At 42.6% G+C, this 24239-nt stretch overlaps 1 protein-coding gene across 3 annotated transcripts in view; it reads right to left on the bottom strand.

Annotated features, from left to right (window-relative positions):
• The window catches only part of gria4a (glutamate receptor, ionotropic, AMPA 4a), a 97163-nt gene that overhangs the window by 56149 nt on the left and 16775 nt on the right, over positions 1-24239 (bottom strand). For all 3 annotated transcript variants that reach the window (XM_041940720.1, XM_041940719.1, XM_041940721.1), the window contains exon 3: positions 703-942. In XM_041940720.1, the coding sequence (XP_041796654.1) occupies positions 703-942 (240 nt within the window). The remainder of the gene's footprint in view (positions 1-702; positions 943-24239) is intronic.

The following is a 24239-nucleotide window of genomic DNA, read 5'->3' as shown; positions in this document are numbered from 1 at the left end:
GATGGGTAATTCTTCATGCAAAAATGTGTGAACTATTTGAAAAGCTATTTTAATCGTTCCTAACTTTTTAATTTAAGATCAGATAAGGAAGACTGCAGATCTACCCAGTTAGCTCCTGTTATCACCACCGAGTGGATGAATCTCTGCCGTAAGGACACCACGCTGCTGCAGTCACAGTCATTTAAACAGTTCTGGTAGACAGCGAGTATGCATAATAATACTGAGTCACAGCTCTTTAAACGAACTTTGACCTTTCTCTTTAAAAGCCACAAGTAAGGAAAGCGGCGTGGAAAACAGATGAGTGGTTGTAAGGCGAAGGCTCGGTTACAACAAACGATGATACTGTACTGCAGCACTTCGATGGTGGAATTTAAAAAACAAACTTATACTTTAAGTCATTCCAGTCATTCAAGTGCCTCCCTCAATCTCTGAATCCAGTGACTAGTTATGACTAATGCTTGTTTTATGCTGCATTATAAAAGCAACATTCAACTTCAAGGTCCAACTGTGTAAGTTATTGATTTTCCCATGTTTATACTTGTTCTTATGGAAACCCCTTTTAAAACAAGCAAAGTAATATATTGTTTTGGTAAAAATAACAAAAAAAACTTGTAAGGAAATTATATTGTGTGATTCTTCATTTTATTTTGGAACCCAAGCTCTTCATATGCTTTGTTAACGTATTCATCACTGTGCGTTTACCTCTGTCTGTGTCGTAGAGGAAGACAAATCGACTCCAGTCGTAGTGGTCCAACAGTGACAGCAAAGCCCCTCTGATGGACGGCCGGAGCTGCAGGGTGAACTGGCCCTCTCCCTCAGTGGGGAAGCTGGGCGTCACTAGGCTGATGTGCAGGGCCCCACAGAACGATGTCAGCGTGTTGACCGAGCGCTTGTCATAAAGGCCGAAGATGGCGAAGACCCCTCTCGAATACTGAGAACAGACTGATGTGAGGAGGGAGGAAGGAGGGCGGCGTGTTGGAGATAGAAGTATCCAGACGGAAAAAGGGAAAAAAAAGAGAGTGAATTAAGAAAAATTAGCACACAGAAAATACAGCGTACACTCAGAGACAGTGTTTTTGAGAGCTTTGCAATGACAAATGAACAGAGTAGACGAAGAGCAAATAGGTGGATGGGGCAGAGGAAGACACAAGGTCCTTAATTAAATTCACACTGTGGAATCTGGTTACACATGTCAAACATTTTAATGAGCAACAGCTCCAGCTTGTGTCAGCTATACCTTCCCGTTCCTAATTAGACCTGCAAACCTGCTCTTTGTGTGGTGTGTGTGAGCATCCATGAATGTGACCGGAGGAGTCTCATGAAACTGAGATTCAGCTTAAAAAATGCATCAAGCAGTTTTCCAGGATATCTTGTTGAGTTTCCATGAGGCAGATTTAAGGCCCTAAAATCAAAATGCTTCTCTGGCACATCACATACATGTAATTATAAAGTACAAGCACACACATTTGCGTGTACGTGGGTGGAAATCGGACAACCCTACAAGCCCCTGGCAACACAATTTTCCATTTTCTGACTGGCACAAAATCATTCCCACTAGCCAAAGCTGGCATGGCTGCTTACATTATACAGTTGTTAAGGAAATTACAGTCAAATAATCCCACCTGCTTAGAGCTTAACATCCTTAAGATCCATCCATGCACGCGCACACACACAGATACAAAACCCTTGACCGAGCCGCAAGCTCACTTCGAATGTGAAGTCATTTTCCACTACAACACTGCAACTCAGTCTTCAAACACCCCGAAGCTTTCAACCATGACAGAGAGGAGAGTGAAAAGCACTGACGTCCTCCACTATCTCGCTTCCACGAAAATCTCTCCTCTGCTTCAGTTTGTCGCTCGTGTGCGCGGCTCGACCGGAAAGCGTGTTTGAACAACAACGAGACAGAAGAGCTCTCGGGTGCGTGAACCGGAGAGTCCCGCATACTCCGACAAATCGACCGAAACGTGCACACAAACACGTGCTTCACTTTCTAAGGATTCAGCGAGCGAAGGGGGCTAGAAGTGTGTGTCGACTCGTTTTTCTTTGTACACCCCTTAACGCCTCTCTTTGTCTGCCCCCTTTCCTCTTTCATCCTCTTATTTCATCCCCTCCTCTATCTCTTTAGCCCCATTCATCCTTTCAGCTAGATTCTTTTAGGCTGGCATGTTTTGAGCTTGAGCTCTATCCTGCGTCATAATTCACTCTGCACCCTGTAATACGTCACACTGGAGTAAACAGTAAGACGGGGGGTACTGCAGACTTTGCTTTTGGCAACAACCGGCCATCACTCTGTAACCTTTTCTCTCTTTCCACCGCTTCTGATCGCCTCGTGCATCACTACACCTCATACCTTCTCCTCTCTCTTCTCAATTGAAGGCGGACGCTGCATCCATCCTCTCTCTTTCAGCTCCCACCATGCACTTTCCTTCATCTCTTCTCTCCCTCTCTTCCTCTCTGACTGCCTCCTCTTTCTGTTACTCCCTCTCTCCCTCCTCCCGGGACTCAGAGTAATTCCATTATCAGCTATAAGCCTCAGTGGGGGTAAACACTGAGGGAGATGCGGCTTTGACGGTTCGGCTTGTGGCAATTAAACAAAGCCGAGGCCCCTGCACCCAGGAGGCGATAAGGCAGGGATTTAGCCTCCGATTATGACAGGAGCTAAATGTCTTCAATCCAGAGAACTAGCATACTACGTACTTAGCATGCGTCATTCAGGAGCTGAGTCATGGCGTCCTCAAAGTCAACGGACTTAGTGTATTCCAAGACAATTTTTATGGCATTTGCAGGTTTTATTTGACACTTCAGAGCACATAACAACATGAAAGATGGTTTCAGAGATGAGACTGTAAGTGATAAACTACTTAATGACAGGTGCTATATTTTACTGAGACACCAGAACCTGGAATGCACAGAGATGTTTACACTGAATTTGTATTAAGTGCTCACAAGATAAGAGCAAATGTTCACCTGAAACAGTGAAATGACAAAAGGAGTGAAGCAAACAGCAAGCAGAGACAGTTTGGTGCGATGATGCGTGCATATGTTCAGACTGAAACACGCAAAGAAAGTAACACTTGGCTTTCATTCAAGATGGCAGCTTACTGATGAAAAATGGCTCTTGGCTGAGAGAGATGATGTCCTTACTCTGTCTAAGGACAAAGTGAACCAACACTTGATTTCTTTGACAGCAGCGTCGCGGCAAATGCCATTCCCTCGCGTTCAAATGAATTTGTGTTTTCGGCATCAGCTGTTTTTGGGAACGGAGCAAAAACAGAAAAGCAGCAGAGCAAAAAGAAAGCATGGCGCATGTGAACTGACATACTGATGATTTTTTTTTTGTAGGAAGCTACTAAAACTGCTGGCCTAGATGCGGTTTGTGACATCACTATCTGCACATTTGATTTTTTTAATCCACCTCCTGGGTCTCCGTCAAAACTTCAGGATATATTGACACCAGTAATCCCAAACCATTACATTTCTAAACAATATCTGCAACCATACGCACAGACACACACAGGCCCAGAGCACATAGCAAAACCCTCTATGTATGTCTCATTCTTCATTCATCGACTCTCTTTTATTGTTTTTCTCTTCTATCTTTCACCTCCTCTCTCTCGTATTCCCTTTTCCTCTATCTATTCCTTCTGATCATGGTGTTGCCTCTCTGACTCGCTCATCCTCTCTTTCCTCCCATGTTTCCCTTTCTGATGCACGTCTCGATGGGCTTGCTCCTCCGCAACCCCCTCCACCACCACCAACAACACCACCTCCGCCGCAAGGCTGGAATGTGCCAGACAGTGGCGTCATTGTAATAAAATGTGTGCTAAGCTTGCTTTATAAAGCTTTAATGAGAGGAAGGGACCAGCGGCACGGTGCATCATCACCACAGTAAAAGCATCGGACACAATAGGTCTCCTGGGACTTCCTCTACCTCTCCCTCTCCCTCTCATTGCCTCCCCCTCGCTTGTTCTCTCAGCATATGTTCGATTTTTTGTTTTTGTGTACAATCTCCTGTCTTCTTCAGGCTCGTAATTGCTCGGCCTGTCTGTCGAACCTCTCTCTTTCGCTGTGCAGACCTCTCCATAAATCTCTCCTCCTTTATCTGCATTGCTCTATACGATATATCAAACCTCAGCATCCGTGCATCCACCTCTGCAGCTACCCCTGCCTCTCTCTGATTCATGTCATTTGTGTCTCTGTGCATTTAGAAAGCTCTCTCAATCATGTGTGTGAGCTGCACATCACTTTATTTCTTGTTTTTCCAAATTCAAATTGATCAAATTTGCATAACGGGCAAGAATATGTATTGCTTAAACAGTGCAATACTTTACAAACTAATATCTCTCTTGTTGTCTATGTGTTCGCCCTCTCCCATATTTCACCCCTCCCTCCCTCCCTCTTTCTTTACCTCCCTCAGCTCGGTGCCTATGTCTCTAGACCGGCCGCTTGTTTGTATTTCACACAACAGCAAGAACAGATGCTCACAGATAAACCTGCTACTGATTTCACTGTCACTGCACTACAGCATGACATAAAAAGCAACACGCACGCACACAAAAACACACACACACACACACACACAGTATACGCATCCTGAACACACACCAGCATATCCTCCAGCACACACCTACAACTTTCTGACTTTCTGTCCTGATGCTGCAGTTGCTTCTCACCCATTAGTCTGAATAACAACCCTCTAGCTGCAGAGACATTCTGCAGACAGCCACAGAAACACTGCAAAAATACTGTGAGCGCTCATTACCTGCAGGTAAAGGCCAAGATAAAGGAAGCACCTGAGCAAATGAGGAATACAAACTAGTTTAAAAGCCATACTGTGTATTTTTCGTCGCATTGCCTGAGGTTGCCTACAGTGCAGCACAGTGATACCTACAGGGTGAAGGAAAGTAAATGCCAATAATAAGCTTTTATGAGCTATATAATTAGGGAGAAATCGACCGCCCAATGCCTTACACTGACATTTCAGTTTAAACCATTTACAGTAGTATCCTCGAGAGAGGTAAGCTCCTGTTTCTGTTCCGTTTCAGCGCGGCATGAGTATTTTTTACAGAGAAAAACAAAGAGAGGAGCATCCTGCAGCAATTGGTGCAGCTTCTACAATGACTGAAGCTGTAATCTAGACTGACACAACTAGTTTATAGTCTGTGATGTAGTGTGGGGAATACACAGGCATATGGTGTATACCTACTCATTTTTAATGTCTGCATTCCGTATATAAACCTCTAAATCACCCCTGTGTGTGCTGCCTTTTATTTTATTTTTTTTAATTATCTTTTATAGGATAACAAAGGCATGTCCTGCTCTACTCTGCCTCTGATTGGCTAGTACTCATTGCCTTTGTTGGGTGAGTTGATTATACATACACAGGAGGAGGTTAGATTTAGGCAGGAGGAGTCATGATTGGTTATTGGTAACTCTGAGTTGAGTAGTCTACATGCTCTGTTGGTATACCTTGAATTATAATGCAGGATACCATAAAGTCCTCCAATGAACACAACTTTTGGATATTTAATTAAAAAAAAAGAAACTGTGAAAGTGCAATAAAATCACAAATTGCAAACAGAAATCAGGATCAAATCTTATACTGGTCAGGTTCTACTAACAAGACTCCAGCTTTTACAAACAGAAAATGCTGAGTCACACAGAAAAAAACAAAAAAACACAGCTACTACATTGTGCTGAAAGTACCTGAAAATTGATAAAACTACTTTCTCATGATACAAAGATAGCAGAAGAAGCGGTCACACTCTGTTCTCTACTTTGCCTCATTATCAGTGTGGGAAATTAAAAGTAATATTGCTGCAGAATGACCAGGAGGAATGACTGAGGTACACTCATATTAAACATGAAAATCAGTTTTAAATGCACTCTAGCAGATAGGAGAATAAATCAGTTAAATGCTGATTGCGGCAAGCCGAGGTTAAAATGAGACAACAGATGTGGCTGTTCCAAGCTCGTCTCCTGCACACGAAGTATAAAATATACCGCTAATTTGTTTTTCCAGTTACTCTGCGGTGACAAACACTATCGCTGCCTGGATTATGTTCACAGACAACATGTTTTTAAGATGTGGGACGCACAGGAAGGGGGTCAGTGTGGACGCTTGGTTTCAAGAGTGGAGGACTTTGACAACAGAGTGGTTAGTTTCAACAACAAAAGCACTTTGGTCATGATGAGTGAGAAGCTGTTGTCTCGGTTAAAGTTTAATAAACTCAGTGTGTCTTTTCCTTTTTTTTTTTTAGACCTTGATCTTAACCAAGCAGTGTCAGGGCCTAGACATAATCATAAAAAGTTTCAATAAAAATCAAGTTTTTAATTAAGTATAATCTATATATAAGCTGCTTGCATAGCATTAGCAAGATAAGTTTCAGTACTTAAAGTTTGAATATTTTGCCATTTACCAGATACATAAATAAATAGTCTGTCACTATGATGACAGAGAGCATAATGTGGGCAAAGTTTCCTCCAAAATGTCTTTGCACAAATTACTGGTATATAAACATCATTTCTAGGGCACCCTGTACAGAGAAGTGACAAAAGCTTTGGTTTTGAAGTGAATTATTATGCTAAAATATCTCGTAACCATCCCACTTGGAACCAGTACTTTAATGTCAGTATCTTTCCATAACATTTGGGGGGACCATTAGTTGAATAGAGCCACTGCCTCTCAAACATCTGGGCATGCCCCTGGCTTTGTGGGCAGCATTACTGTGTAGTGAAGAAGAATGGGGACATCTGTGTGTCTCAGTGATTTCAATAGCGTAGCTCTCACTAGGTGGATGGGACTTGCATGCTGGGTAACACTTGCTGCTTTCCTCTTGTGTTTGATAGCTGTTTCTCAGCTCTCCAAAGCAGAGGCATTGTAAAGACGGACAAAAGACACGAAACAGAACGCGGCACAATTGAAACACTGGATAATGACTTACAATACAGAACTGAAGGTAATCATAAAACTGTGGCATATATAATTAGCATGTTTTCTTCGTATTGTGCGGCTTATGAATACCATTTTGAAGGACTATAGGAATGGCGAAATGCTGTTTCCTGCATCTATTTTGATTGAATGATTGAATGCCGTGCAGGAACCAACAGAATATAATGGATAAAAAAAAAAAGCTGTGACTGTAGGAAAATAAAGGTTCCTTCTGTAAAGACAACAAAACACTACTTTCATACTGACAGTGACACCGCAGCTCCATTAAAGAGGAGCACTAAAAAGACAAGACAGAAGACAAAATCTGGGGATCAATAGTATCTGGCAGAGGGCACAGTGACTGTATGGATTTCATATTTGTTCCTCTACACTATAACATACTGTAGTTTATGGCACAAAGGAGCAACTTCTCAGCAAAAAAAAAGAAAGAAAAGACAGAAAAAACAACACCGGCAACTCAGAGGTTAGGAGGAGCTTCATCACATATGATGCTTGTAATCACATAAAGGTAAAACATACAAACTTATTTATCATTTACAATTATTTTTTAACACTGCTTTCCATTAGAGTTGAAACAGTCTGAAACAATACTGTCCATTAGGTCCATCCCCAGACAACATGGGCCGATTATGATGACGAGACAAAAGCCTGAGGATCAATGCTCTTTGAGAGAGCTTGGTTATTTTACAGCATCGAGGAAAATGAGAAGGCAAAGAGGAGCTTTTGAAGCAGTGACCCGCTGTTTTCAGGAGAATCATTTAATTCTGCAGCTTCCTCCCCGGAGACCTATGCTAATCGTAACTTATAGCGAACGGGTATGTTGTAATTGTCTTGTTTAATAAAATACATTTCTAACATGAAACATGCACACATGCAAAGTTTAATCGCTGAGATGTTTTTATTGACAGCAAGCCTCAAGTGTACTCACCAGCACCACTGTGAAGACGAGATAAAAGATAATGCTTGGCGATCAATACCCTGGCAGGGGAGTCCTGCCACCTTATGGATTTCATATCGGATCCTCTCCACTAGAACATAGCTTACAAGATAACTGAGCAGCAATAACTTCATAAACAGGCCGGTGATTATTGAGAGTGATGGTGTATTGTATGCTGTGCTGTATCTGAGTGTGTGTGTGGGGTTCGCTGTGCTTGTGAATGAGGCCATTCATGCCTCCGTCTACCCCCTCCTGTCTGTCTAACGTCCCTGTTTCACAAAACTGCCTCAAGCGGAGAGGAAAAGGGGGTTTCAGTTGTTCTCGGCGAGGGAGGTAACGACGAAAAAGGGGAGAGAGAGAAAGAGCAAGAGAGGAAGGGAGTTGTTCCAACACCCACGAGGGGGCTCTGACAGTGACGAGAGAGCATACGTCTGCCAAGCAGACACTGCAGACAGAAGGCAGAGGTAGTGAAAAAAAGTAGAAGAAATTGGATACTGAAGGTGGATATAAAGAAAGAGAAAGTGAGAAAATGTTACCCTGCAGGCCAGTGAAGGCAAAGAAAAGAGTGGAAATTAGTCCTTAAATGCTCTCACAGCTCCTCGTGAGTATGTGTGTGTGTGTCTGTGTTGGAGTTGGATCGTCAAACAAACACAGCACACACACACACATTCAGGCTCCAATTCATGCCTAACTACCTGAAAGGCCGGAATACATCTCTCTTTTTAATTTTGGCACCCATGTCTGAATACAGGACTGAATCTGGGGTCAGAGGTGAGGGACAGCAGGAGAAAAGGCTCTTAGTGAATATGCTAACAGTTGCTGACGCATGGCTTCCTCATTTGTGCCGTCAAATAAGAAAAAAAGACAATATTTAAAAAAAACGCAAAACAAGAAAACAGTGACAGTCAGCCACCCAACTGTGCGATGACTCCGTTTCCACTTGAGGATAATTTAAAAAGTTATTATTTTTATAGTCAGCTGCAATGATTTGAAGTGAAAATTTCAATAAAAATCACAAAGTGGAATAAATGAGGAAGGTGGTGGGAACGTAATGGCTTCCAAATACTATTGTTCACAAGGGTTTTGTTTAGAATACAAAAGGGACGATGCTGGCTTCGATCCTCAGTCTATTTTCCAACTGGCTTACATATTATTTTGTTATTCTTTACTGTTGTGTTCTGTGACAGCTCATTTACTCATTTACGGTGATGTTTCTCTATCGACTGATGAACTGTGCCATCAGACTGTCTAAGTCTGCCCAGCCCTGTTTCAAATAAATCACATGTACTAATTTGTAACAGCAAAGTGGCAGAGCAATAAACTCAGAGAGCAGGTGCAAGTGGGGCAGCAAGTTGACTTCTTTTTTGCCCTGGGCTTTGCCTCTCAGGCTACGAACAGGCTGCCCTACCTTATAAACAGAGTTTGTTGGGGCTGTACAGATATTATTCACTGTGTACTTTACTTTATATTTCATTGTTGGCCACGTCTCTGCTTTGACGATGCAGTAATATTTCAATAAAAAAGTTCTAGGATTGAACATCAGTCAAAAATTAGACAGCAAAGGACAGTGTTCTTTATAGTCAAGATGCAAATGCAACGTTATCTATCATTAAGTGTCAGGTCTCGATCAAGAAACCTCAGTGTGCTTTTAATTTGGGTTATATTACCTTAAGTACTGTGTAATTAAATAATACACAAGTTTATATAGCACTTTTTTTGCCCCTACCCTTATTACTGAGAGCACAATAACCAGTTTCATCCTCATACATAAATACTGTGGGCTATGTGATTTTATTTTACTTGATTGTGCTATTTATTGTTTATGGGTTTACCTTTTGCATGTTGCAATGTGTCACAATGAAAAAGAACAGACGTTGAATATACTGTCTTTTATTTTTTGCTTGTATGAACAGTGAGACCAATAACTTTTAGACCTGCATAACTTAGCAAATAAAAAGTCATTTAAGTAGAAGTTATATTTTTTTTAACAAAAAGCTGTTGCTTTATCAATACCAAATGGTAGTAGGACTGTGAAAGTGACATTTCATAAAAAGACAGTTTTTTTGATTTCACGCAATAATTTTTAATATCCTGTTGTGATGTGGCGTGGAGCCCTGCACATCACGGAAATCACAGGCCTCAAAAATTACCTCTTAATTTTAAGTTTGTGACATTTTTCTGCATTAGTCAACAGTGAAAATGGAGAGTTACTAGAAAATGGGGAGCGAGGGAATTACATGCAAAAGTGATTGAACACTGATGTTGGTGGTAACTGGTACTATCTCAGTTCAATGAGCCATGGATGTGACCAATCAGCACTTCTGTTTTCCATTCTGCAAAGATATGAGGAAATGAACAAATTTTGGTGACATCTCATTAGTGTCTCAAGTTCATACCTCCCAGCTCAGCACATTGTTTGGTACATCAGGCTCGTCTGGGTCAGACGATCACACATACTGACAGAGTTGGGCCTGGTTGTTGCTCTGCCGCCAAACCGACCAACGGGCATCTCCTACAAAAAAGCTGAAGTCAAGTATTCTAGCCATTTCCTGCAACTGAAGTCCACTACTGTATAACCTGTGGCAGTCTGACAACCTAGACAATTGCCTCAAATGAAGTGCAGGTGAAGTACCTCCACAAAGTATTTGTCACAACATTTTTAGACAATTTCAGACAGGCTGTAATAGATTAAGCAAAGTCACCATTTGCTTAGTTGAGAGGGCTTTATCCAAAACAGCCTTCAAAATGTTGCTATTATTTTGATTGAGCTGTAAAATTAGAAACACGCCTCTAAAATCAAAACAAGTACATAAATCAGGAGTTTGGGTGGAGTTGGGGCTGTAGTGTCACCATCTTGTATGCATCACGGTGTACCAGAACAGCACTTGACCACAGCCTAAAAACAGCAGGGTAACCTGGGGCTGCCGTTTTATATTTAAGTCAGAACAGATGAGAAAGGGTGCCCCTAATCAGGACAGCTGCTAAGCTGACGACGGCTGCCATGTTCATTTGATCTGTGACATCCAGAAAATTGATTTGTCACCACGGCAGAGGATCATCTGTGTCAAACATTCTAGCAGCAGTTGCAAAAAGCATCTCAACCGTCTAAATCTCACACACTTTAAGGAAGAAAACAACGCTCGTTATGGTGGCAACAATATTGAAAAATGTCCTCAGGACGGATCTTGTAATACTGAACCCGGCGAAAAAGAGAAGCTGTGACACAAAGCATATCTGCTCACAACATGATATACCAATAAAACATGCACACACACATGGATACGCACAGATACACACACACACACACACACGTACGTTATTGACAATGTGCTGCGAAAAGTCTGCCTCACCAATGAGGTCTGCAGCCACAGAGATAAAAGATAGAAGGCTGGAGACAGAGGCGAAGAAAAGATAAGAGAGAAGAGAGGAGAAAACGACATGTCACCTGTCATAGTGCTGTGCTGTGTACCCCGAGGACACAATCCTTTAAAAAGGGGTAATCTATGTGTGCACGTGTGTGTGTGTGTGTTTGTGTGAGAGAGAGAGATAGAGAGAGAGAGAGAGAGAGAGGTGTGACAGAGAGCCTTTTTACTCCAGTCATCTTTAAGCACTACTAACAGTAGCTAAAGCCCTGCGGGCCTGTCCAGTACGAACGCAGCCATTCATCACACACACACACACACACACACACACACACACACACACACACACACACACACACACACACACACACACACACACACACACACACGGCTGATATCAAAACCATTCATCACAGCAGACAGGGGGAAAAGGAGGAGAGGAGAAGAAAGTGAGGACGGGAGGAGAAACTCGCTCTCTATGCTCGCCTCGTACTGTATGGAAGTCCTGTGCTTTCATCCCCCCCCTGTGGGAGCGATCAGACAGAAAAACCTGCAAAAAACACTGATTTCCTATGGTATGGCACACTTGGCATGCACTTATCTCTTGTAATGTGCTTTTGTGATTTTTTTGCAGCCATGCATAGACCTTCAAATATTCTCATCTTGTCAATTTCACACGCGGGGCCAGGCAGCCCCAGGTGCCTGGAGCCAATTTTGCCCCAACGTGGTTTACCTATAGGTGTTTTTTGAAGCAAGTGCCTCTGTTGTAACATGTCTCTGTGTGATCGCTCCTTAAGAGTGCCGAAGCACGATGAGCGTTCTGTACTGCGATCCCACAGAGAGCTAACTAGGGCATAAGTATACATATTATTACAGAAGTGTGCAAGGAGCAGGAGGGCTGAGACTGTAAAAATGCCAGTTAATATCAAATGTTCTCTTTATTCTTCATGTTGGATCGTAAAACAGACTCAGACTTTGTATCAAACTTTGCCTCCACATTCATAAACCGATGAAAATATTGCATAAAGTGAATGGAAATAAGCAAAAAGCTGTCCAAATTGAGGCATATCAAAATATGGCAGTTAGGTTAGGCCCAAACATGACTTGGTTGGATTGAGAATGGTCTAGGTTAACTGTTCTTGAATTTAAACAAATTTATTTTCCTGAAACCACTGATGCTGTCATTTTTTTCTTGGAAGGACAGGCTTGAAACTTCAGCTCCAAACTGGCCGAATTTTCAAGTAATTTCAACTTTGGATGCATCAGGATTTGGATTAGTGTCCGAAGCCAAAGGTAGTGCTGCATCTGGTGCTCTTTCCACAGCAGAACAATAGCTCAGTACACTCTTAACACACAGCAAGTCCAAGAAGTAATACTCTCAGAGTCCATCAGCTCCTGTCTGAGGATGATTTATCTTCTGGGGGCAACGGCCGGTGTTTCAGGGCTTCCGGTGTGGCCGTCGGATATCTGGATAACGAGGCCGGAGTTCTTCTTCTGCACGGCAGCTTGAGATGTGAAGACAACATAAGACGGCTAATCTCTACGAACAGATATGTAGATACATTTAAAAAAAAAGATAATAAAAAGCTAAATTGTCATCAGATGATAGCCAATGCGTTCCGCATCTTTTGCCCTCCACACAGACTGTTTACCTGCATGCAGGCCCGCTCAAATGAGATTAGTCAATACAACTCGGACTACAAACAGAAACCATACCAAAATCTTGTGCCTTGCCTACAGATTATGCATTCATATCTGTTTATAGAGATTAATGAAGTAACTCAGAGACAGTGAAGGTTTCTAGTCTGATTTCAAGCATCGGGATGGTGATCTAATCTCAGTTTTCTTGCAGTGCCACAGAACAAAGCCCTGACCGCTGATAGGCGCATAATAATGCAGACAGTGTGACGGACTGAGAAGCTGTCAAGGATTAATTTGTGTAACCTTCTCTCATAGTGCAACTGCTGTTACCTGCAGCTAAATGTCTGTGTGCCTCTAGCCTTTTCATGTCAAACTCCAGCTCGTCTCTCTGCTTTCATGATAAAATTTCTGGGTATACAATAGTCAGAGATAAGAGGAAGGGAGAGATTGTTAATTGAGTGTGAAGGTGGTTTCGTAGGGGACCAGAGAGTTGAGACAGAAACATATTCTGAATCTGTTTGTGTGTGTGTGCGTGTGTGTGTGCATACATCTATCCTTTCCCATTCCTATATCCACCAGGAATGGCATATTACTTGATGGACTGTGCTAAATCCATATGTGCGTCTGGAACACACACCCACCCACACACCCACACACACACGCACACGCACACGCACACGCACACGCACGCACGCACGCACGCACGCACACACGCACGCCCACACACAGACACACGCACAGTGTTTCCATCATTTTTGGGGACACAGTGCATAGACTGCCATTCATTTCCTCAGTTTGTTTTCCTAACCTGAACCCAAGTCTTCACCCTTGAAATTCAATGATTTACATTATGGGGACTTGCGTTTTGTCCCCACAAGGAAGGCGAGTCCCCACAATGTGACTGTGTAAACAGATTTATGTCCCCATAACATGAGCAACACACACACGCACGCACGCACGCACGCACGCACGCACGCACGCACGCACACACGCACACACGCACACACACACACACAGGTGTTTGTTTGTGTACGCCCTTCCAGCCGAGCAGGTCCACAGTGTGTGGTCACACAATAAACAGAGCTGTAATTTAACAGAGGTAATGACATCCCACCACCCATTTTCTCCTGCTGTCTCGCTCCTCACCACACTATTCCTCCTTCTTCCTCCCATCCATCCATCTCACTCTACTTGTCTTCTCTGTCATCTCCGCAATCTCTCCTTATCCTCTGGCCTCTCATCTCTGCTCCTCTTTACACTACCATCAGATCAAATTTGACTTGTTTTGATATGATTTGGTCAGTTCAATTGAATTCAGTTCAATTCAGTTTGGTTCAATTCAATTCCATTCAGTGCAATTCAATTCACCTCCAGTCAGGTCGATTTTAGCTGGGTCATCTTATCACAACATGATATGCACAGGCAGCTGTGGAGCAGGAGGCAGAGCCAGCTGTTGATAGACTGTATGATTGCTGGTTTGATCCCTGGCTGGGGGGGGGGGGGCGTCCAGCCTGGACATTCGACAATGGCTAGCATTAAGCTAGCTGGCCCGTCTGCCTGCCCAGACAACAGCTGCACACACGCCCCTTGAATCGGGCTATGGGTTGCCAGGTTGTGGTGACAGATGGACTGAAATTCTATGTAGTGAGTTGTGGTGGTGTTGTGGTGTGTTTCACACACAATCTGGCAACTTGGGTGATATTAAACAAACATATGACGATCAACTATGGCGATGATGAAATACAGGAGAAACCTGGGAAAAATAGGAGTGCTGGAACGTATAGGCTTCAGGATTTGTTAATCATTTATCGATACAGTCAAGTGAGAAGACATAATTAATTCTTCTGACTTAATATTTAAATTAATTTGAATAAAAAATACATATTTTTGAATCAAGATTACCTTTGAGCTTCTTCATAGCATTATTCAAAAGCAATCACACACTTTTAGTTTGCTGGTTTTCACATTAGAAAAGAGCAGAGGGAGGAGTTGCCTGTTGTGTTTGGCAAAGTCTTCTTCGATGGCCTCTTAACCTGCTTGTTTGCGATGAAAAAGCTGCTTGCTTGGTAAAAGTTCTAGGAGCTGAGCATATTTTGACTCAATGTGCCACTGTGATTAAACTTAAAAACCAATTTTACTCAAAGAGCTTTGTGCTTCCAGTAGTCTCATATCGTCTCATAGCAACAGTAGGACCCATGACTAGCACTTTCCCCAAGCATCTGCTAAGTGTTGCTGCTAGCTAAAAAAAGAGGTGCTTGGTGCAGCCCTAAGTGCCTCATATCTCTCCTTGAATGAGCAAAGACAGCTATTTAATTAGGAGCACCAAAATGCATTTGTTTGTATTTTATTCCAGTTCAGTGATATGCCTCCTGCTCCTGCACATCCTGACTCTCTGGAGCGTTGCTGACACTGTGGTCTGACCTGCTGATGGAGGTGAAGATACCATGTCAGTACAGGGATCAGTAAAGTATTAAAAGCTTGAATATATTTGGACCTGTTCTACATTAAAGGGTCCTGTGTGGTTTCTTATCCAAATTCATGAGACAACGATAAAGGCCCTGAAACATTTTGTCACTAAAATAGCAGCGTTTCTTGGCCTTAATTCACTTTTTTTACTCATGACTTCAATTTTATACATTACCTAATGCAGTTTGGTCATTAGCAGCATACTGTACAGAGTGGTAACACTTCACACAAGGCAAGAAATTTGACCAAACACCAGTATTACCTACTTTCACAGCCACTAGCAATATAAAGTGCAATCAGGGACATAAGATGACATTTTCTGGACTTGCTGGCTAACTGCAGAATTCGCTACAGAGATTTTTGCACCTCCCTCTGTACAACAAATGTAGGATCGAGGTGCTTTATAACCAACCCTAGTGTACGTTTGAGATCAAAAGCCAAAAACGTACACATGTAATGAGCACATGTGCACTCAAAGTAACAGAGAGGACGACCTGGCAACCACCATGGGTGTGACTGTGAAATGGAAAACCAAACGTCAAAAACCGGGACCCGGAAAGTGTATTCTCTCAAAGCCGAGCACCAGACTGTGGCTACTGTGAGCCTGCTGAGCTCCCAGCCTGGATAAACACAGACTGTATTAGACAGAAGGTTTGGGAATCCAAAACCAACACATTAATCATTAAAGAAAACTTGTGAACAAACTTGTTTGGTAATGACATGTTGTTTCCATTGCTAATGTAGCTGTAAAGGACTAAAACGAGGCCCAGACATGTTGGAATAAATTGGGCTAGCTGGTTTATAAAACGCGGATTGGCACGACAGATAAAGCTAATTGGCAAGTTCACGCTGCATAATCTTGCACAGTTTGCTTAATAACAGGGGTGGCTAGTTGATGTATAGTGAATAGCCTGAGTATAATAATATTTCAGGTTAATTCTATTAACCTTCTTATTCTACCAGTAGATTTTGCTGGAAGGAATGTACCAGTCAAGTCCAGTCCATGGGGACTAGAAACTCTTTGTGCCCTGAAATATTTTTGAGATACAGTATTTCGTGCTTAGAGAGAAGTGGACTGCACCTCACTATGGAAAAAAAAAGCATTTGTGCAAACACTGGAGTGGGACTCACCATTAGATGTCTCAGAGTGTGGACTTACACCCAGGTGAGTATAGCCACATGACAGCTAGTTGGCTATTTAAGGCCATCACCAGGTGATGCAGGATAGAGAGCGACACAGGGATGAGGTGTGGTGGATGAATCGGTCAAACACTGGACTTTCACCCAGGAGACCAAGATTCAACTCCTGTGTGAACCAATAGTTGTTTCTAAACTGAAAATGGTAATAAACTAGTTGTAAAAAGAGGGGAGATTTACAGTAATATGTTTAAACAGGAGGACAGCAGGACAGAAAGGTACAATACAGAACATAGAAATAGAAATCTAGAAATCCTACGGGTCCTTGCAATATGTTAGAAAGATATTTGGATTACTATAAAATTATGATTGATACCTCAGAATTAGAGCCTTCAATTTACTTTAAAAGGTAAACAGCAGATCATTGGCGGTAATATTATTTAGACTTTGACGTTTTATCTTTGTGTTTACCAAACATTGTGATTGCCTTGATTCTTAATCAGTATGCACCTACACAGAACTCACTGATTGATTAGCACTTAGCATGATGTAATCAGCAATATCCCCGATTAAAATTGTCAGAGGCAAAGCTGCCACGCTGTTGCTGCATTTATCTCCTGGACCATTTGGCTCACAAGCAAAAGGTAAAATGAGAGACGGAGACTTGACGAGACAGAGGGAGTGTGTCCGAGAACGGGACCTTTCCCTCTCCTTGTTCTGGTGAGTGTCCACAGTTCTGCCCTGAGTGCAACTACGGCTCCCGTCCCCCTGGGAGTCTCCATGCCCAGACACACTGCAGGGCAGCAGCACAGTGAACAGTACTTGTCCTCAAGCAAAAAGTCAACCTCTGCTGATGAAAGCTAAATAGATACACCCACCCCCACACACACACACACACACACAAACACACACACACTCTGTCTTATTCACCATCTCTCTCTGCGCAAACACACAAAAATCACAATCAAATAGAAACACGTTCCCTTGAGGCTTGACCACACATGATCATAGTTGAAAGAGTTACTCAAAAACTAAACCATACACGAAGGACAAATCCAGCTTTTCAGTTTTCTGTAGAAACATTTTGCCGCTCCAAATCTTGGGCTGCCCACATTCGCATTTAAAGCGACCTCTAAAACGGAACTGGGACCTTAATCTGTTTTGCACGTTGTCCTTGGTTTATGAGGGCAGTTTTGTGCTGCCCTTTCTCAATGAAAGGATAATGAATTGGCTCCAAGAATCTTACGTCCCTAAAGGTTGCTGCGTGCTCTTCAACCCCTGTTCTTTTGCAAAATATCTCAATTTACATTTTCGCCTTTTGCTGAGGTGTCCAACTGGAGAATTACAATGAGTGAGTCGGTAGAGTTTCAATATAATGGTCAAGCACTTCAGCATCGGGAGACCGGGAAACTATGGTCCTGGTCTTATAGTCTGTCAGGACGGTGACCAGAGGATGGCTGATTCAAGTGTGGTAAAGTGGAAGCAATGATTAGTGCTCTAACTCCTCTCATCATCGACTGCTGAGGTGCCCTTGAACAAGGCACTCAATATTTATTGCTTCACTGGAGCTGTTCAGTGACCGGTGAGAAAAGACAGATAAGGTTGTAAGGACAAGCCTCCAGTGAATTAATAAGTGGGGCCACATGGGGGCATCGGACTGGGAGGGAGAAAGGGGACTGACAGGGCCCGAATGTGTGCAGAGGCCACAGAGATATAGAAAGAATGGCTGTGGGTTTGGGGAGGGGCCCTGTGTACAGGGCCCAGAATCTTATGCTGTTCCATCTTCATGTATTTTCCAATTGGGGCTTTCTTCAGCTGAAAACAAATAAGTATACACTTCTGTAGAACTGACAGCTAGTGTAGCAGAAGCAAACTAGCAAGATGGTTGAAACACAGCTCCTGAAATCACCAATCAAAGTTCAGCTTTCTCTTGTGAACACATGCGCATGATATGATATGTGTGTGTGTGAACAAAGACATGAGGAAAACTGGAAACACTGAGCAGCAGTAATGAATACAGCACACGTGGTCGAAGCAGCTCATCCTGTGTTCAGGAGCTTAAAAAGAGGTGAGAGTGCGACACTTTCAGCGCAGCTCCTCTCCAGGTTTGCCAGAGATGACAGAAGCTGAAGCCCTCGCAGTTTTTAATTGACGGCGACCAGAAGGCTGTCAAGTGATCATGTGCACGTGTACATACTAGAGCTGCAAGATGCATGAACACGCTGCAGCTATTGTGCAGGTCTTGCGTTCACAGTGCACAGCTGCGGACACAGCATTCTCTTTTTAAATTTTCCTCACACTGTGTTGTTCAGTGATTTATTTTTTTTTCCTTGGGCAGGGAATCTAATGCCGAGGATTTGCCCACTGAATACAATGAAAAAAGTTTATCAGAGACGCACAGCAGCAGAATGTCCTAGTTAGAAAGCCGTCTGAAACAGATTTCTCCTTGACAGAGAAATTGTGTGAAAAGAAGCGTTAAGCAGGTTTTTTTTTTTTTTTTACACTTTCGACATTGCAGCAGTTGATGCTGCAGTTTTTAATTAGTAGTGCAGCCACAGCTGACACATGTATGTGAAACAGACACATACAAATCCAGGCAAGGACATGAACAGGTGCAGTTCAGCCCTGTGGGTTCAGTAAACAATATCAATTTACAATAACTGGCTTGAAAACTGGGGACGAACCACAAGTACTCACATATTTTTCTTAATCCCAGGGCTATATTAATTAATCTACAGATAAACAGCATTCTGTTAAGTGCAGCAAACGTCCATGGACTGGTTTTAGATCAGCCACATGATTTTCCTTGTAGCACAAACCCTGGTATTTACATACACCCCTGGGCACACACACGTATCACTCCATGTGCAGAGAAACGTTCAGAGCCCTATCTGCTCATCAAGCTCTCAGGAGTCCTGTTTGATAATGACTCATTCTGCCTCTTTCTTGAGGCGAAGCTGTTTGCATGCAGATAACCATAAACAAACAGGGCAGATAATTGCACACGCAAAATGAAATATGAAGAAGACATGTGCAGGATATGAACAACTGCTCAGACGGACGGTTGGATGAGCACGAATGCAGGAGCGCACACATTCAGTGAGTACCGCAGTTTGCCTCCCATTATCTGCCTGAGGGAAAATATCCCGTCTTGTTCCAATTAATAACGACAGACATGTTTCCCAAGCTCATTGTTTAGTTGATGTCATATGTGTCTTTTCCTTTCACCCAGCTCTTATTTTCGCTCGGTCGGCAGCGCTGTATGGAGCATCCGCAGCAGGCAAACACTCAAAAAGTCCAGGGAGCTCGAAACGCAGAAGTCATCTCATGAAAAATAGATTTGCTCTATAAAAAGAAGCTACAACCTATACCCTCCAGTCTACTGCTGTTTTTCCTACAAAAATGGAAGTCATTTGGAGGAGTATACAGCATAATGACACTCAAAAACATAAACAACAGTGACTTGTAGTTAAGTCATCATATGTGGTGATAATATGGGATGAGGCAGCAGTTAACCCAGTTAGAGAAACTGTATTTTGATCCAAACATATGAAAAGCGCGTGGGTGATAATCTCTGCATTACAGGAGTTAATAGAAACAAGTAGCCATCACAATAACTACAATATATTAATCCACAACATGAAGTCATTAAATAAACCAATTAGTATTCGCAGTACATTAGTATGAGTGATTTCACATAAGATGTAGGCGTAATTAAAGCCATTAGCAATTTGTCAACATGCAACTGGATGCAGCTCGTCCTCTGTGTGCTGCATTGGTCTGTGTTGGAATTAAATCAGGGGGGAAACCAAAGAGAAGATGCTTCATGACATTTTTTGCTGCAGTTTTACTTGGATGGGTGACGCAAATTCTACTGTGAAATAAAACTGTGAACATGTTAAATCGTCTTTCTAGTTGAACCAAGAAAAAGTTCTGCAGTGACATAAACATTTACAAACCCAACAGGGTTTTTGTTATTCACTTACTAATAAGTGGTTTAGAAAGGTGTAAACACGGAGTGTGCACAGGAATCACCTGCACCTCACAATCACCAATCACCTCTTACCTCACCTGTGTGCATTAAACGACTGGAGAGACATAACAGACCTGTCAACCCTCCCAGTTTTCCAGGGATTCTCCCGTATTTCACCCTTCTCTCCTGCCACCCTCCTCTTTAACTACTGTCCGGTAAAGTAAGAAGATGGATGGACGTGAGAGGGATGGAGCACCCACCAAAAAGGCTTTAAGTCTCTGGAAGTATCTCATCAAATGAGAGGAGGCTTACCCACACTTGATGAAGATAAACGCTGGATAGAGTCACGCTTTTTGTAAAATATGCCACACAGATTTTAGCGTGCCACGTGGAGGGAAAAGTGACAAACCTGCCAAGCGACATCGCGCCCAAGAGGCGTAGAAACATGCTCCACCGATGACTGCATTCATCACCCTTTGCTACCAACTGTCTCTTTTGCCAGTAGCCTCTCTCAAAATCCCAACTGAAGCATGATGTGCAAGTGATGTCTTCAAGTTCTATATATTTAAACTAAGCACTGAATTTATCTGCCCTTTTGTGTTTTCATTTCTGTATCTGGTTTGGACCACCTGATCGTAGTCACTTACTTAATGTAGCTAACCAAGTAAGTGCTTGGTCTAGTTTATAAAATTGACCGTCCTGGCTTCTAAAGTTAGTCTTGATTAAACATTTCAAGACACAATGAGTTCCTGCATCATCATCTTGAGCCACACAGTGTCCCCAATCATAACCAAGCTGTGTATGATGGCAAAAACTCCAACACAATGTTTCAATATCAATATGAAAATATATAAAACTCCATGCAATGTTTGAAGAGGGGAGAGGAAATATGATCTGATACAGATAAGGAAAAGAAAATATTGCTCAATGGACACCGACAGCTGTGCTGTCTTTCTTTTTATAACTACATTTACTGCTGTCTACTTACTATAATATATAAACAGCAATTATTCTACATCGCCATATTCAGTCCTGTACAATCCTGTGGCCATGTACCACAGACAGTCAGCCTCTCTCTCCCTCACTGTCTTTCTGCAGATCTAATCTCCCTCTCTCCCTCTCCCCGGGCGACGGCTCTGACGATATTACCTTCCCATATGGAGAATATTACTCTAGTATGCCATCTGTACTATCATCCTATCATCCCCTCGAGCGTGTGACCATTTGTGCGTGTGTGTATGTGTTTGTGTGTGAAGAATAGAGCGTGTGGTAGAATGAGCGGAGAAAGAGCAGGACGTGTGTGTGTGTCTGTGTCTGTGTGTGTGTGTATTCCTATAGTTAGGTGAATGAGTGAGCTGGAGGGAGAGCTTAAGTGCATGATGCCTGTTAACATTCCCACACCGTCAAATACCGATTCTTTGTCATGCCCCTTGGCGTCTCATACAGACAATATTAGACCGTCCGGCCGTCCAACAAGTTCTCAAACCTGGGAACGCACAAAGCCTTCCTGCCAGAAAGCCTTGCTACGAAACGGTCACAGATTGGTTAGAGTCAGGAAAAGATCATCCTCTTTTGGTTTCACTTTTGCTTTCTCACTGGACACAAACCCTGGTCTCCTGAGTGAAAGCTCCCCTCTTCCTTTCTCCATTTGCAGACTTCCTTGCTCTTTATACTGCGTCACCTTGCCCTGAGCATCTAATATTGCCGTGGACGGGTTTACAGTGGAGTTAGTTGAAAGCACAGTGCTAAAGGGTGCGTCTGTATGAAACGCTGGGGGCTTTGATAAAGTGGTGGTATTTGACCCCCTGGGGATGAGACTAGGCTTGTATGTCTATAGTTCCTATAGTTACGGACAACAAACATATTATATCTCACAGCAGGTACAGTATATATGTCCTTGCCTGTCACCAAGGAGACAGGCATGATCAGATAAAAATGGCAGCATACAGACAAATATATAAGCAGCATCTCTTGGTGGCCTGAAGACTTGCGTTTGTCTTAATTTCTCTCTCATCTCTCCCTTTCTCACCCCTCCCCTCCCCTCCTACAGCAGACACAAAACACATTCCTGACCCAAATCTTTCCCTTCTAGTTTCACCTACTGCCTTACAAACACTGAAACCTTTCAGAGGCAAAAAGAAAGCCAGAAAGAAAGAAAGATAAGCAGTCATGCTAGCAGTGGCTGTAGAGTCTTCAGGCTTGGACATACAAATGTTGGGCTCCCTCGGACCTGAGCGAATGGCAGCATTTACAACACGCTGCATTGTGGTGCTTTGAGCAAAATGCTAACTACATCTTAATTGAGCATGTCAGCACGCAAGCATTTGCTTATTAGTTCTAAACATGAAGTACAGCCAAGGCTGATAGGAATGTCATTAGTTTTGTGGGTATTTGGTCGGAAACCCAATTTTTGAGCAAGTTGAAATTTTGAGCTGATGATGGTGCTACATGAAAGGGGTCACCAGAGTTATTGTAATTTATCCTCATGGGGACATGAATATCTCTACTAAATTTTATGGCAATCCATCTCATAGTTGAACAGACATTTTTCTGGAAAACCAAACCAAACCTCATGCTGGTGCTGGAGGAAAAGTCTGGGAGGGGAACACTAAAGTCACTGGGAAACATCATCTGGGAACCATGAATATCTGGACCAAAATGCCAGTCCATGTGGTAAGTAAACACTTTGACCTGGTGGTGGTGCTAGATGAAAAGTCAGGGGCTCAGTGTGGACCAGAGTGGCAAATCAACTGATATTACCAGAAAGAAACAAAGGAAGGCTGCAGAGCTTATTTTGAACAGAGAAAATAATGGGCTCTATCTTGGCACACAGAAAACACTCCTGCACACAGTCTTACACTTACCCACAGCATTCTACGCGTGTACTAAATGTACTATTGAAATCAGCGGAGGAGTTTTTTTTTCCTGCTGCTCAGACAATAATAGCTGCTAATGAACAGTATTTAGCTGCTTGAATTAAAATGGCGTATGTACTGCAGACACATGGATGGACTCAAAAAGAAGTCAAGAAATACTTCTATTTATAATATGAGCATTTACAGAGACAGTCCAGACACTGCTGGATAAATATGGAAGGACAATGAGCGGTGCCCTCTACCTTGAGAAAATTAGACAGGGAAAAAATCAACAGCAGTGGGGTCCTCCAGGCAGTTGGTGATCCCATTTACAAGCACCCTCTGGTGTCTCCTCCAACTAAAAGGGCCCCTGATGGGAAGGATTTGACCTTGTTTTGAACTTTTTCGGCACTGCCAAGATGTAACATGGATGCTTTGCTAGTTCATATTTCCCAACTCAATGCCTCTCTAAATGGAAGAAGAACAGAATACGGTGTCACTGTGATTAGCACACAGATTGAACCTGCTAGACGCACAAAGTTTTACAATTATGTTTTTATAATTTAGGGGTCAAGAGGGAGCAAACTCCACTTAGTTGAATTTAAGCTTAATAGGCTTCCAATCAAGCTTTGCCTGGGTGCTGTTTTGATTGGCCTTACAACGGGAGGAAACAGAGTGGATTGTCAGTGAAATAATAAAGAGCGGTAGTGTCCTTGAATGTTAATGCTGCAAATGTCACAGCCTGTGGAAAAATATTTCCTGTAAGTTTTTCATGGTTCTACTGAGGAAGTATGCTGATCATTAACTACTGATTATAATGTTTTACGGCGATTTAACCAATATTAAAGGGGCCATTTTACTGCTTTTACTTTTGATACTTCAAGTTCATTTTGCTGATAATACTTACATATGT

The sequence above is a fragment of the Chelmon rostratus genome, chromosome 7 (assembly GCF_017976325.1).
Source record: "Chelmon rostratus isolate fCheRos1 chromosome 7, fCheRos1.pri, whole genome shotgun sequence".
NCBI classification, from domain to species: domain Eukaryota; kingdom Metazoa; phylum Chordata; class Actinopteri; order Chaetodontiformes; family Chaetodontidae; genus Chelmon; species Chelmon rostratus.
Note: the sequence above shows the minus strand (reverse complement) of the source record. Positions and strands in the feature narration are given on the sequence as shown.